At 16.2% G+C, this 14,384-nt stretch overlaps 4 protein-coding genes across 4 annotated transcripts; 1 reads left to right on the forward strand and 3 right to left on the reverse strand.

Moving 5' to 3' along the window:
* Positions 1–586: 586 nt before the first annotated feature.
* PGAL8A_00455800 (conserved Plasmodium protein, unknown function) lies at positions 587–5,803 on the forward strand (the record flags this gene model as incomplete). The annotated part of the gene is made up of 1 exon (XM_028673317.1): positions 587–5,803. The coding sequence occupies one exon, from the start codon at positions 587–589 to the stop codon at positions 5,801–5,803; it is 5,217 nt and encodes a 1,738-aa protein (XP_028529781.1).
* A 317-nt stretch (positions 5,804–6,120) lies between these two features.
* Positions 6,121–8,163, reverse strand: PGAL8A_00455900 (DNA polymerase epsilon subunit b, putative; the record flags this gene model as incomplete). The annotated part of the gene is made up of 2 exons (XM_028673318.1): positions 6,121–7,027; positions 7,196–8,163. 2 exons carry the CDS (start codon positions 8,161–8,163, stop codon positions 6,121–6,123), a joined length of 1,875 nt encoding a protein of 624 aa, XP_028529782.1.
* Positions 8,164–9,497: 1,334 nt separating this feature from the next.
* On the reverse strand, positions 9,498–11,996 carry PGAL8A_00456000 (aspartyl protease, putative; the record flags this gene model as incomplete). The annotated part of the gene is made up of 6 exons (XM_028673319.1): positions 9,498–9,605; positions 9,692–9,795; positions 10,047–10,153; positions 10,222–10,269; positions 10,387–10,555; positions 10,682–11,996. 6 exons carry the CDS (start codon positions 11,994–11,996, stop codon positions 9,498–9,500), a joined length of 1,851 nt encoding a protein of 616 aa, XP_028529783.1.
* A 1,089-nt stretch (positions 11,997–13,085) lies between these two features.
* Positions 13,086–14,111, reverse strand: PGAL8A_00456100 (conserved Plasmodium protein, unknown function; the record flags this gene model as incomplete). Its single annotated transcript, XM_028673320.1, has 1 exon — positions 13,086–14,111. One exon carries the CDS (start codon positions 14,109–14,111, stop codon positions 13,086–13,088), a length of 1,026 nt encoding a protein of 341 aa, XP_028529784.1.
* Between the last annotated feature and the right edge of the window lie 273 nt (positions 14,112–14,384).

Below are 14,384 nucleotides of genomic sequence, written 5' to 3' on the forward strand. Positions count from 1 at the left end.
TTTTTTTTTTTTTTTTTTTTTTTTTTTTTTTTTTTTTTTTGTATACATAAATCTATATTATAAAAAAAAAAATTCATAAAAACATACATTTTAACTTGAAAGCTTTATTAATTTTTAAAAAAAATGTGTAAATATATATATATAGATATATATATATATAATGTGTAAGCAATAATTTATCAAAAAATGAAAAAAAAATATTTATATTGAATTAAACACCTCAGCAAATAAAAGAAAAATTTGAATTTTTTTTTTTTTTTGAGTGTTCATAAAATAAATATATAATTAACCTGAACAAGTTAATCTTTTTAAAATATTTCTTCTTTTTATATTACAAAAGGAGTAAATTGAAAAACAAATATATTTAACAATAAATATATATTTTTTAAATAAACACATTTTTTTTAATAAATTAAATGAGTGGTTACAATAAATCCGAAGCTATAAATTTTAATAGATTATATTTAAATATATATTTAATGTATTTTAGAAATTTTTTAATTTTCTTATTTTGTAAAAAAAAAAAAAAATTTATATTTTTTTTTTTATATTTATTCTCAAAATAGTAATTTTCCATTTTACTTGAATGAATTCAAATATAATTAAAAGAACTTATGAGTGCTTATATACACATCAGAAAATACAAAAAAATAAAAAATGGCAAGAAGGATATTGTGAAATAATAGCTAGTTATGGTATGACTAAAATAAATTTGTTAAATTTGAATAAAAATTGTATAGAAAGTTCTGTAAATAATTCAATAAATTTTCTTAACATCGAAGAAGAAATAGAATTAGCTAGTCATTTAGTTCAGCTTGTTGACATAAGTAATTATGATGAAAATGAAATAAAAAATGAAAAAGTTAAGAAAAGAATTAGTACTTTTTTATTAGAAAATTTAGATACAAATAAAAAAAAAAGAGAAAGCTATGATTTAAATTCACTTGAAAACGATGAGAAAAAAAATAAAGAATTAAGTAATCATAAAAAAGCTGTATATACAAATAAAAATTTAAACTCTTATATTAATAAAAATAAAAAATTTGAAATACCAAGAAAAATTAATTATGAAATAAATGAAAGTAAAATAGATGAAGACGAAAACGAACAGGAAGAAGAAAAAAAAAAGCATGATATATCAACTTACGAAGGTGTTAAGAATAATGTAACTAATTTTAACTTAAAATATGAAGAAAATGAAAAAACTGGGAAAAATGAAAAAAAAGAAAAAAATGAGAATAAATTTATAAGTGTAACATACACAAACAAGAATTTATTTAATAAAAAAAAAAAGAATATAAAATGGTTTGACGGATATATTAAGAAAGTAGGAAATACACTGACACTATATAATTTTTCAGAAGAGATATTATTTACAAAAAAAGAAGAGAATATAACAAATGATGAATATATAACTTTGGGAAATTTCATTGTTTATAATAATTTCATATGTAAAACAGATAAGGATGAAATTAAAATCAAGGAAAATATATACCCTTATTCAAGTCATTATAAATACACTAAAAATAATATAAAGTGTAACTTACATGATATAAATATAAACAAGTTTGATAAAGAAAACATAGAAACAAATTTAAGTAAGGAGAATAACTTAAATATTTATCATAACAAAAATAATTCACAGAATAACTCAGATAGAGATTTTAAATGTCATGACCAAGAAGATTCTCCATATAATACATTGAAAATACAAAAAAATATTTATGATAAAAATTTTAATAAAATTCATAATAAAACCATAGAATATGATTTTTTAAAAGAAAATGATTGTAATTCTTTTAAGAAGCAGAAAGAACATGAAATTCCTTTTTATAGGAGCAATGATAAAAAAATTTTTTTTTTATGTGAAAATGATCATAGTAATAATATATATGAAGAAATAATTAATATAGGTAAAATAACAAGCAAAAATAATTTTTCATACATAAATATTTTTAAAGATAACTTTTATATGACATTAGATTCTGATATGATAAATTATGTACAAAAAGAAAATTTAGATAAAACAAATGATAATAATTGTGAAGAAACAAATGAATTAAATAAATTTACAAATGATTTTGAATCTTTTAATAATAGTAAAAATAATAATAATAATAATAATAATAATAATAATAATAATAATAATAATAATAATAATAATAATAATAATAATAGTAATGGTAAAATTTGTGATAATAACAATAAGAGTGCTTATAATAATACAAATAAAATACCTTCAATAGGATATTTACAAAATGAACCAATTCATTTATCTAATTTTAGTAATAATAAAAGTACACTTAAATTAAAAAATGAAAAATGTTACTTAAATAATGTTTTAAATAAAAATACAGAAAACATACATGAAAATAACACAAAAGAAAATTCTAATAAATGTAATAATTTTGTTCAAGATAATTTAAAAAAAACAAAAGAGGAGTTCGTCTTACATAAAGATATAATAATTGAAGAAGAAAACATAAAAAAAAATTTTTATTCTGAATTGTATGAAATAAAAAACATAAGTATTTTTGAATCTAATAACATTAATTTTTGTATTAGTGATATTGATAATATCAACAAAAATAACTTATTCTTACCCATATATATAACTATTTTAAAAGAAAAAATAGATATAAGAAATAAGTTAAATGAATTACAATATTATAAAATACCGAATTTTTTTAAAAACAAATCAGAATATATTTTATATTTTATGAATGCTATTCTTTTTCAAATATATTATGAAGTTACGAATAAAATATTATATTTTCATAACAACTTAATACATTCATTAAGTCAAATAAATGATCAAAAAAATAAATGGAAAGGTAATAATAATAATTATATTGAGGAAAACCTTGATTACTCTAGGAATAATAATTCGAAATTAGATGAAAAAAAACAGAATTATATATCAGATTTTTTGAATGAAGAAAAAAAACATAATAATTCAGAAGATGATTATTTCCTATTATTACAAGATGTTAAAATTATTTATAGTGTTCAAGATGAAAATTTTAATAAATGTTGTAAAAACAGGTGTAAATTTTTCCTGAAAATTGGTGAAAATGATAATTTTTTAATACAAAAAAATGGCACAAAAAAAATTGAAGATCTAAGTAAATACATTAGCGTAAATCATATAATAGTTTTAAGCAAAAATAATTATTTTCTCGATGATAAAGATTTGCTAATTTTTATTACAAAATGGAATTCCTTGAAAAAAGACCATTTGGAAATTTTTCCTTTGAATTTAGAGACATTTACATATATGAACGAAATATTTAAAAAAGAAAAAAGCGAATCAACAAAAGAATATTTTTACTTTTTTCAAAGACATAAAAAAAAGAATTTTTCTTTTTGTTTATTTTTTATTAAAATTTTTGATCATATGGATAATTTAAAATATTTATTTTACTTTTATAAAAACACAGATAAAATAAAGAACTATAAAAATGATTTACATAACAATATTAATAATAATGAAGCAAACTATGATTTCATCTTAAGTAAACTAGGAATAAAATATTGTTCAGAAAATATTCCCGATGAATTTATAAAATTAAATAACGTTAGTAATGATTATAAAAATGAATTAATATTAAATATAAAAAAAAATGATAATTTAAACACAAAACAGAAAACTATACTTGAATGCATAATTAATTGGTTTAAATATAATCAACAAGTAGAAGAAAATAATAATAAAAAAAAAGAAAACTTAATAATAGATAACCAAGATAATTTAGTAAAAAATAATAATAGTGGCTTACTTGTTAATGGAATTTTTGGTTCTGGTAAAAGTACTCTTATTTGCAATATTATTTTATATTTAGATAAAATATTAAGTTGTGAAGAAAAAAAAATAAAAAAAAACAAAAGCATTATAAAAGAAAGTAATGAAGAAAAAAATATGAAACAAAATAATAATATAAAAAAAAATGATTATGAAAAAGACATTAAGAAAAATAAAGAAAAATATGAAAGTGAAAACGTTAGGAAAAAAATATTACTAATGTGCAACACGAACTTAGGCGTTGATAATATTCTTTTAAAATTGAAATTTGATTTTGATTTTTATAATTTTGCCAGAATAGGAAGTATTTTTGAAATAAACTTTTTTTTAATTACAAATTTTATTAATATAAATTCAAAAGAAGAAAAAAATATAGAGGAACTCAAAAGATATTTAGAAAATATAAATAACAAATCAGACAATTTGACTAATAATTTTAATAATAACAATATTAACGGAAATAATTATAAAAATTCATTAAGTAATTCCTGTAATTCAGACGTATATAAAATGAGTGATAATGATTTAAATAAAATAGAAAAAAATAATATGGATAAATTCTGTATTGATAATAAAGAAAAAATAAGAAATGATATAAATAAAATAAAAAATTTTGATATACTAGTAGATATTTTAAAAAAAAAAAAAGATTTCGTTTTAAAAAATAAATATAAAAATAAAAGAGTTATAGCAGGAACATGTAAAAGTTTATATATCTTTGAAAAATTAAATTCAGTAAAAAAAAGTATTAATTATTTAATTGTCGATGAATGTACTCAAATAAATGAATTAACTCTTTTAAAATTTTTTATGAAATTTCCAATAAAAAAATTTATACTAATTGGTGATGTAAAACAACTGAGTTTTGTTTTAAAAAGTAAAAGTGATTTAACGCGTAGTATGTTTTCAAGACTTATTGAAAATGAGTTATTTATTAAAAATTATTATATGGAATATGAAGATAAATTAAATAATATGGATGATAATAAAATTTATACTAACAGTCATTTAGATATAAATAAAATAATGGATGATATAAATAACTTAAGTGATGTAGAATTTTCCCTTTTGAAAAATAATTTATATGAAAAAATGTTTGAATTAGATATTGAGAAAAATGATATAGAAAATGATATTAAAAAAAAAAATTATATAAAAAAGGATAAAATTAATTTAACCAATGCCTTGTATATTAATAAATTAATAATTATGAATAAGCAGTATAGATGTCATCCAAGTATAAGTGATTTATGTAGTCAATTATTTTACAATAATCATATAAAAAATGGGAAAAATACAAAGAAAATTAAAGTTCTTTACAATAAATATGACTCTCACGTAAACTTAATTTTAATAAAAAAAAATTATAAAGAAATTAAATATAATTCTTCATATGTTAATATATTAGAGGCTAACATTATTTTAAATATATGTGAAAATATGATTGATAATAACATTAAGCCTGAAGATATAGGAGTAATAACTTTATATAAGTATCAATCGTTTTATATAAAAAGTAAAATGAAACATTTAAAAAATTATGATCAACTAAAAAAAATAAAAGTTAGTACTGTAGATGCCTTTCAAGGTTTAGAAAAAGAAATAATTTTATTTTCATGTGTCTTAAGTTCATTTATAAATGAAAAAACGATTGTTAATAAAAAAAGGTGTTATGTTTTAGATAATAATCAAATAATTTACAATAATAATAATATGAATAATGAAATTTATAATAACAAGATAAATAATAAAAAAACTAACAATTTACTTAAAAGTAAAACAATAAATTTTAATGTTCTCTCAAAAAATTTATCAAATGAAAACTCTTCTTATAATAGTAATAATTATTATGAACATTTTTATGAAAATAAAAACAGGATAAATGTAGCATTAAGTAGAGCAAAAAGTCAATTGATAATTATTGCTCACAATAATTTTATAGAAAAGAATAAAATATGGAATTATATCAAATCTAAATCAAAAGTATATTATTATGATTAAATGGTCTAAAAATAAGTATATGGTATTTTTTAACAAAAAAAAAAAAAAAAAAAAAAAAAATTTTATAATTTTTAAAATTTTTAATAAAATTTATATTATATTATTATTACTCTTCATTATATATATATATATATATAATATAAATAAATAATTTATAGAATTAGGAATTTTTAAGATTTAGTTTTTTTTTTATTTTTTATTTTTTTTTTCTATTTTTATGAATATATATTTTTGTAATAAATTTAATATTCTTCATGAATTTTTAAAAATAAATTATTATGATAAAAATAGTAATTTTTCTTTTTTCCCATATTTATTTATATAGGTACTACATATCTCTTAGCTTCATGTTGTAGAACATTATAAACAGTAAAAGTTTTTTTTTTCGTAAAAGATAAATCTGAATTTGATATAATAGAATCATTCGAATTATCAGAAGCATAAGATATGAAACTATTACAAGTATTATCAGATAAGCATATAAAATGTGGCAATGGGTATAAAAATAAAAAAGAAGAATAACGTTTTAATATTCTGTTATCATGAGGAATTGGATAAATATGACTTTGACCAATTATTGTTGATGTTAAAATATTTTGTAAATTTTGTTTATCATCATCACATGCATTTATTGAAGAACTCCATATTAAATCATTCAAAATATCATGTCTAAAGAAAATCATTTTTCTATTAAAATGTCTAATTCTACATGGATTTGTAGAAAATATTATTCTTTTTTTGCAAGAAAAAAATGATTGAATATTTTGTTCAAATTTTTTTATATAATAAGGAAGAATTGGAAATTTTGGTATACTATTTTTACAAGCACAAGGATCATTTTTACCTGGAATAAATATTAAGTAACAATTTTGTAAAATTAATTTAAATTTTGAAATTAATAAAACAGATAACTTTTCAAAACCTTTCATATATAGATTATTAAAATTTTTATTATAATCAAACTTTAAACTTATAAAATCTCCCATAAATATAAATCCAATAGGCAATTCATTTTCCGGATAAGTATTTACATATAAAGATAACATTTTATCTAATATTTCAAAAGTATATGGATTATCTAAATATACATCGTGCATAATTATCCAATTTTGTTTTTTATCGTTATTTTTTACAATAATTTCATATTCAGATATTTCTTTTTTTTCATTTTCATTTTCAAAATCATAAAACATATCTTCTTCATTTTTTTCATCATCATAATTTCTACATAAAAAAAATAAAAAAAAAAAATAAAAATAAAATAAATAAATAAATACATATATATATATATATATATATATATATATATATATATATATATATATATATAATTCCTTCTAAAATATTAATGTAATAATATATGATCATGTATATAATGTAAATTAGTATAACCTGGGTGGGTGCATTATTTCAGTAACATAAAAAGTTTTATTTAGTAATTTCATTTTTCCTTGTAACAATATAAGATGACCAATACAATATATACCATTATTAATTATGCAATTTTTGTTAATAAATAATTTTAATTCATTTCTAACACCTTGTATGACTAAATCACCATCTCTATTTAATCCTAAAATACCAATAATATGCTGATGTTCTATATTTGTTAATTTAATTGCATCAACTGAAGAAATAATTGTTTTATCTTTTATATGTATTTCATTTATTGCATCAGACCAAAACAAAACTGATGGATGACCTTTTGTTTTTTTGGTTAATAAATGATATTTTAATTCATAAAATTCTACATCAGTATTAGAGTTTATATATTCATTATAATTTTCAACAGAATCCATCTTTTTCTTTTTTAAAAATTTCATTTTTTTTTCATCATAATAAAAATGACTTAAATCTAAAAAAATGTTATATACTTTTATACCATCATTATATTTTTGTTTATACAATTTAATTGATTCTTCATATATCTTTTCTTTGTATTCTAATATTATTTTTTCTAAGTCTTTTATAGTTAAATTATAATGTTCTTCAAACTTTTCTTTGTATTCTTTTACTATATAATACATTATATCTGAATCAAACTTTGTAATATCTACTATTTTATTTTCTTCTTTAGCTTCTCCTTCTATCACTTTTTCCTCTTCTATATAACTATGCTCATAAATAAAATTCAAACAGTCTAAATCAACATTAACATTATGATCATATAAATAAGAATATAATGATATATGACTAATTGATCCGTTAAAAGCTAAAAATACTTCATCAATAATACTTCCCCCTTCATTTTTTATTTTTATAATGTGTTCTTCAATATTTGTTAAATATAAGTTTATATTTTTAATATCATGATTTTTTGTTATATCATTTATAATGTTTTCTTTTAAAAATGTATTCATTTTTTCTTTAATAATATAGATATACTAAAAAAAATAAAAATTATAATAACATTTGCTAATGTTTTTAATAATATTTAATCATTTTTCTATATAATTAACTAAAAAAAAAAAAAAAAAAATAATAATAATAAATAAAAAATAAAATAATATTTCAACTAAAAATAAGAAAAAGCTAAATTGTATTTTTTTTTTCTAATATCTTAAATCATGTATCATAGTATTTTTTTTTTTTTTTTTTTTTTTATTAATAATGATTAATAATTATTTTTTTTTTTTTTTTTTTCTACATTTGTCTATAATTATTTTAAAATCTTCATGATATCAAATGTTTTCATTAAGAAATTTCATAAATTGTATTTTACTTTTCCTATTTAAATATATAATTTTTTTTCTTTTTTTTTCTGAAAAAAAAGAGTAAATTTGTGATTAATGAATTATAAGTTTTTTTTATTATAAATATTATATTATGTTCATTATTTACAAAATTTTTTTTAATATAGTTAGTATAAACTTTTTAATATAATTGTTATTAATTTGTAAAAAAATAAGAATAAATGTTCCTTTTTTTAAACAAACTTTCATGTTTTTAAAATTTTTCATTTTAATGAATTTAAACGAGTAGATTCATGATCCTTATTTAATGAAATAGTTAGACTCTTTAATTTTTCATAAATACATTACATTTAACAAAAATTATATAGTAACATATTTAAAAAAATTTAAATAATAAAAAAGTTATTGTATGTTAATTTTTATCTCATTTAATGATAATTTCTAAAAGATTAATTATGTAGAAATGTAATCTATAATAAATAATTATTAACATATATTAGAAGATAGAAAATATAGATACTCATATATATTTTTTTTTTTTTTTTTTTTATTTAATTTTTTGTACATTCTATAATTTACATTAAAAAATATATTCTTTAAATTATTATATATTTTAAAATATATATATATATATGTATATATATATAAAATTCATAAAAATAGCTTTTTAAATTATTTTTATTCTTGTAAAAAATGAAAAATAATAAATCATAGATTACATATAAGTATATACATGTATATGTATATAAATTAAAAAAATAAAATTATTTTATAAATAAAAAAAAAATTTGTCCAAAATTTAATAAAATATAAAAAACTAATAAAAAGGTAAAAAATAGATGAGATATTATGAAAAAATTTTTGAATTATAAAACTAAAAAAAAGAATGACACAAATTATATAGTAGAACATTGTTAATTATTTTTAAAATTATATACTAAACAAATAATAACAGTAAATTAAGGAAAATAACAAGTTATTTTTTTCTCTTTTACGAATATTCAACAAAAATAAAAAATACTTCCAATTATAGATCCAACAAAAAATAAAATAAAAATTGTAATTATAACTATTTTATTCTTTTCAAAAAATCCTTGATTTATAACATTCTTTAAAAAAAAAAAAAATATGTATAAATATTTATATATATATATATATATATAATTATAGTATGTTTTTTATAATATATTTTTACGTAATCTTTTATTAATCCATGATCATCCATATTAGATAAACTCATATCTATACCAGTTATTTTTTCATTATCAACTTGGAAATTACAATCAGATTTACTTATTCCTTTTAAAAAAAAAATTATGTATTAACATATTTAATTATTTTTTTATTTTTAATATATATATATATTATTAAATATATATATATTCATATATAAAAAATAAAGAAAACAATATTTTTTTAAATTTATGGTATCAATTTTTTTTTCAAATTCTTAATTTCTGATAATATATTTTTCTTATTGTTTAAAAGATTGATCATATATATATATATATATATATATATATATATATATATATATATATATATATAACCTAATTTTTTATTTTCATTATCAAATATTAAGTATTTATTTAAAAAAAATGGAATTCCTAATTTTAATACTCCTGAAGAATTTATTAAAACTCTATAAATACCATCACTAAAAAAAAAATTTGTATGTTATGTTTTAAGTATCTTTTTATAAGTGAATTTTAAAAAAATATTTACCCTTCATGTATTATGTAATCATTTGGTTCTATAATTAATGTCCCTTCACTACAATAAAAAAAAAAAAAAAAAAAAAAAAAAAAAAAGAATACAAAGATATATAAATATATTTATTTGAAAAAAAAAAAAAAAAATAAAATGATTAAAAATAAAATTAAACAGTACTTAAAAACTAATTCAATCTGAGGAAAATTATTTATATTTTTATTTTTTAATTCAAATATTCCTTTTTCAATTAATCTAGAACATTCATTTGTTTTATCAGAACATTCATTATAAATAAAAGTTTTTATTTTTGCAGTAATATCTGCTGGAAGAGATAAAAAATAATTGTCTAAAAAAAAAAAAAAAAAGGTATATATATTTATATATTTATATATATTTATATATATATATATATTTATATATATTTATATATATTTATATATATATTTATATATTTATATATTTGTAAACTTACATGAATCAACTATTGCATCTCTTTTAATCGTATTGATCAATTTTTTTGATTTAGAATTTACATTAGCTTCCTTTAAAAAGATATTATAAATAGATTTATTAGGATTAGAATAATGCAACCATAATATTTCATACTGATCAATATCTTCAACTGGCATTTCTTCCTCTCTATCTCTAATTATTTTTCTTCTATTAATTTCTAATTTTGGAATATGTTCTTTTTTTTTGAGAATACTCTTTTCATAACCACCAAATGAAATAAGACCACTATTCTCAACAAAGCATAATGCAAAAATATTTTTCTTAGATATCGATTTATGAATAAAAGAATTTAAAATAGTTGGATATTTTTTATTATTATTCTCATTATAATTTCCTAAACCTATAAAACCAGATAATACTTCATTAAATTTTAAATAATCGCTTTCTGATATACATCCAAAATAATCGTAAAAATATTTAACAGTATTATTGATATAAAAAGAATCTTTAAAATAAAAACCCTTTATTTGATCATTATCTATGGTTGAATTAAATGAGCAAACTGATATATTTCTATCATTTAATTTATCAATCATATTTAAAAAGTTCATATTATTTATATAATCACAAAATCTATCTTTACAATTTTTTTTTTTTATATTATATTCATGTAACATTTTAAAATAATTTTTTAAAGGTAAGCATTCATTATTTAGTATGTTATCACAACTTTTGCTTCTACACTCAACATATCTCAAATCTATTGATTCATTTATATTGTATTTTAATTTTTTCAAATTATCTTTTTCTTTAAAACTATCAGTGCAATATAATGCTGTTATAGAGCTAGAGGTTATTATACATAATTCTATTTTTGTTTTTTTCGATCCTATATATAAAGGTATACTCCATCTAAAATTAAACTCATTCAATTTTAAAGTATAAAACTTATTATCTTCTTTTTTTTTAAAATTTAAAAAGTATTTTTTAACATCATTACTCATTTCTTCATTTTCTTCTTTTTTTCTTATTTCATTATAATTATTCTCTTCTAATTTTTTACTATTAATATGATTATTCTCGTTTTTGTTATAACTTTTTACAGGATTTATTAATTCATTTATATCCCCATTATAGAGGTTTTTATTATAATCATTTTTATTTATTACATTATTTAAGACATCATCACTATATTTATCATTTTTCTTTTTGTTATTACATGTTTCACAATGATTCTTATCTACAATTTCATTAAAGTAGTTAACAGAACATTTTATTATATATATATTTAACAAAAAAATACTTATAAAAACATGGAAGCCATTTTTAACCATTTTTTTTTTTTTTTTTTTTTTTTTTTTTTTTTCTAATATATAGCTAAAAAATAAAAAATATAAAAAATTATATTAATGAAATGTTTATACTTAATGAATATATAATTATAAAAAACTAAATGTTTTCTAAAACAAGTGGAAAATTATTTCCTTCAATCATTGTTTTAGTTAAAAAAGATATTCCTATTTATATTATTACATTTAAAATGTACAACGGAAAAATATAAAAAGTCTTAATAAGTTTTTGCAACAAAAAAATTATATGAAAAATATACAAAATAACAGCTGATAATAAAGAAATCAAATATGTGAAACTAATATAATAAAAAATATGATAGATTAACAAAGAAAAAAAAAAAAAAGATAGTATAGAATAAATATCGAAAAACAGAAAAAGAAAATAAAAAATATTACATCTATATTTTATAATATGCTTAAATTTTTTCTTCTCTTTTAATTTTATTATTTTATTTTTTTATGAAGATTTCTCTTGTTGTCTATTTATAATAATATAAAGGTTATTAATCAAGTCTTTTTTATTTATTATTAAAATAAAAAAAAATAAATAAATAAATAAATAAAGTTATTTGTAAAGTTATAGTTTTATTTTATTTATTTTTTAAATGTAATTATTTTAAAAAATTAATATATATATTAATTATATAATATTTTTTTTGCTTTAATATACACATATAATTTTTTTTTATTATTATTAAAATTTAAAATTACTATGATATTTCTTATTCTATATGCACACATAAAAAAAAATTTTAAGTTTAAAAAAAAAGATTTAAGTAATTTATATAAATGGAAAGTTTTCTAAACTTAAATTAATATTATAAAGTATAAATTTTTTTTTTTTTTCTGTATTTTATTTTATTTTATTTTTTTATCAATGAAATGCATTAATAGAAAACATTTGTTTATACATTTTTAACATACAAGAAAATTTATGAAAAAGTAACAAAAATATAAAAAAGAAGTACAAAATGATACTAATAATGGAAACAAAAAATTATATTTAAATTTATTTAATCAATGTTTATTTTATGATTTTTCTCTTTTTTTTTTTTTTTTGTTGTTTTATTATTATCTTCTTGAAGAATCATAATAGTTACGTACTTTATATTTCTTTCCACTAAAATTTTCGTTTTGGTTTCTATTTTTGTTATATTTTTCCTTTAAAGAATAATTTGCATTTATTACATCTTTCAAAATAGCTTTTTTTGAAAATTCAGCAGGAATTCCTCCTCTTTCAACAATATCTCTCATTATTTTAATTTTTTTTACTGGTGTTATTAAATTATCATGAGAACTCTTATTAAATTTTATTTGATCAAATTGAAATGATAAAACATCATATATATTTATTGGTTCATATCTTTCATTTTTAATATTTATAATATTTTTAATTATGTCTTTCACTTCTTTTGAATACAAATTAATTAAATGAGACATTAACATAGTTTGAATAGTGAGATTATAATTTAAAAACATATAATAAAATCTTAATTTATATTCGGCATTATATTTATTTATTAATGTATTTAATATTTTTTCTATATCTTTATTTACTTTTTTTTGAATTATTATATTTTCATTTTTAAAACTTTCATTATTTATATCTAAAATATCTTCAATATTATTTTCGCTAACTTTTAAAATATTCTTGTTATTCAATTTTGCAATACTTATTAAATGATTTTCTAAAATTTTCCATTTTTCATTTTTCTCTGAATTATATATTTTTGATATAACTCTTTTTTTTTTAGTGATTTTATTTTTATATAATAAGCATAGTAAATCAGAAAGAATTTCATGAAGAAAATCTATTCTCTTTTCATTATCATTAGAATAATTCTTATCTTTTATAATATAATTCCTACTTGTACAAAAGTTATTAAAAATAATATTGAAATCTCCTTTTTCTATTATTATAGAACTATTATCTAAATCTTTTATATCCTCACTTACCTTTTTTAATATATCAAAATAATAATAATCATCTAAGTATAATAATATATCAAATTTATTTATATTACTTTTATTTCTAGAAAAAATATTATAATATATGGTAGTTAATAATTCGTGTATAACGTCTATAGATGTTATCATTTTTATTATTCTATTTTTTAAATTTAATTATTATAGAAAAATACAACATAAAAAAAATTATAAATTATATTAAAATTAATTAAAAACAAAAAATATTTAGATTATCACAAAAATGAGAAAATTAAAATATATATATTTTTTTTCTATTTTCAATTAAATATATAAAAAAATAATAAAATACTTTTATAAAAATAGTATTATTTCTTATTTTATTTTTTATTATTTTTGTTAAATAATTTTGTATTGAAATACTTTGAAATAAAGAATAGTATT

Source organism: Plasmodium gallinaceum (genome assembly GCF_900005855.1).
Source record: "Plasmodium gallinaceum strain 8A genome assembly, contig: PGAL8A_v1_130, whole genome shotgun sequence".
NCBI lineage: Eukaryota > Apicomplexa > Aconoidasida > Haemosporida > Plasmodiidae > Plasmodium > Plasmodium gallinaceum.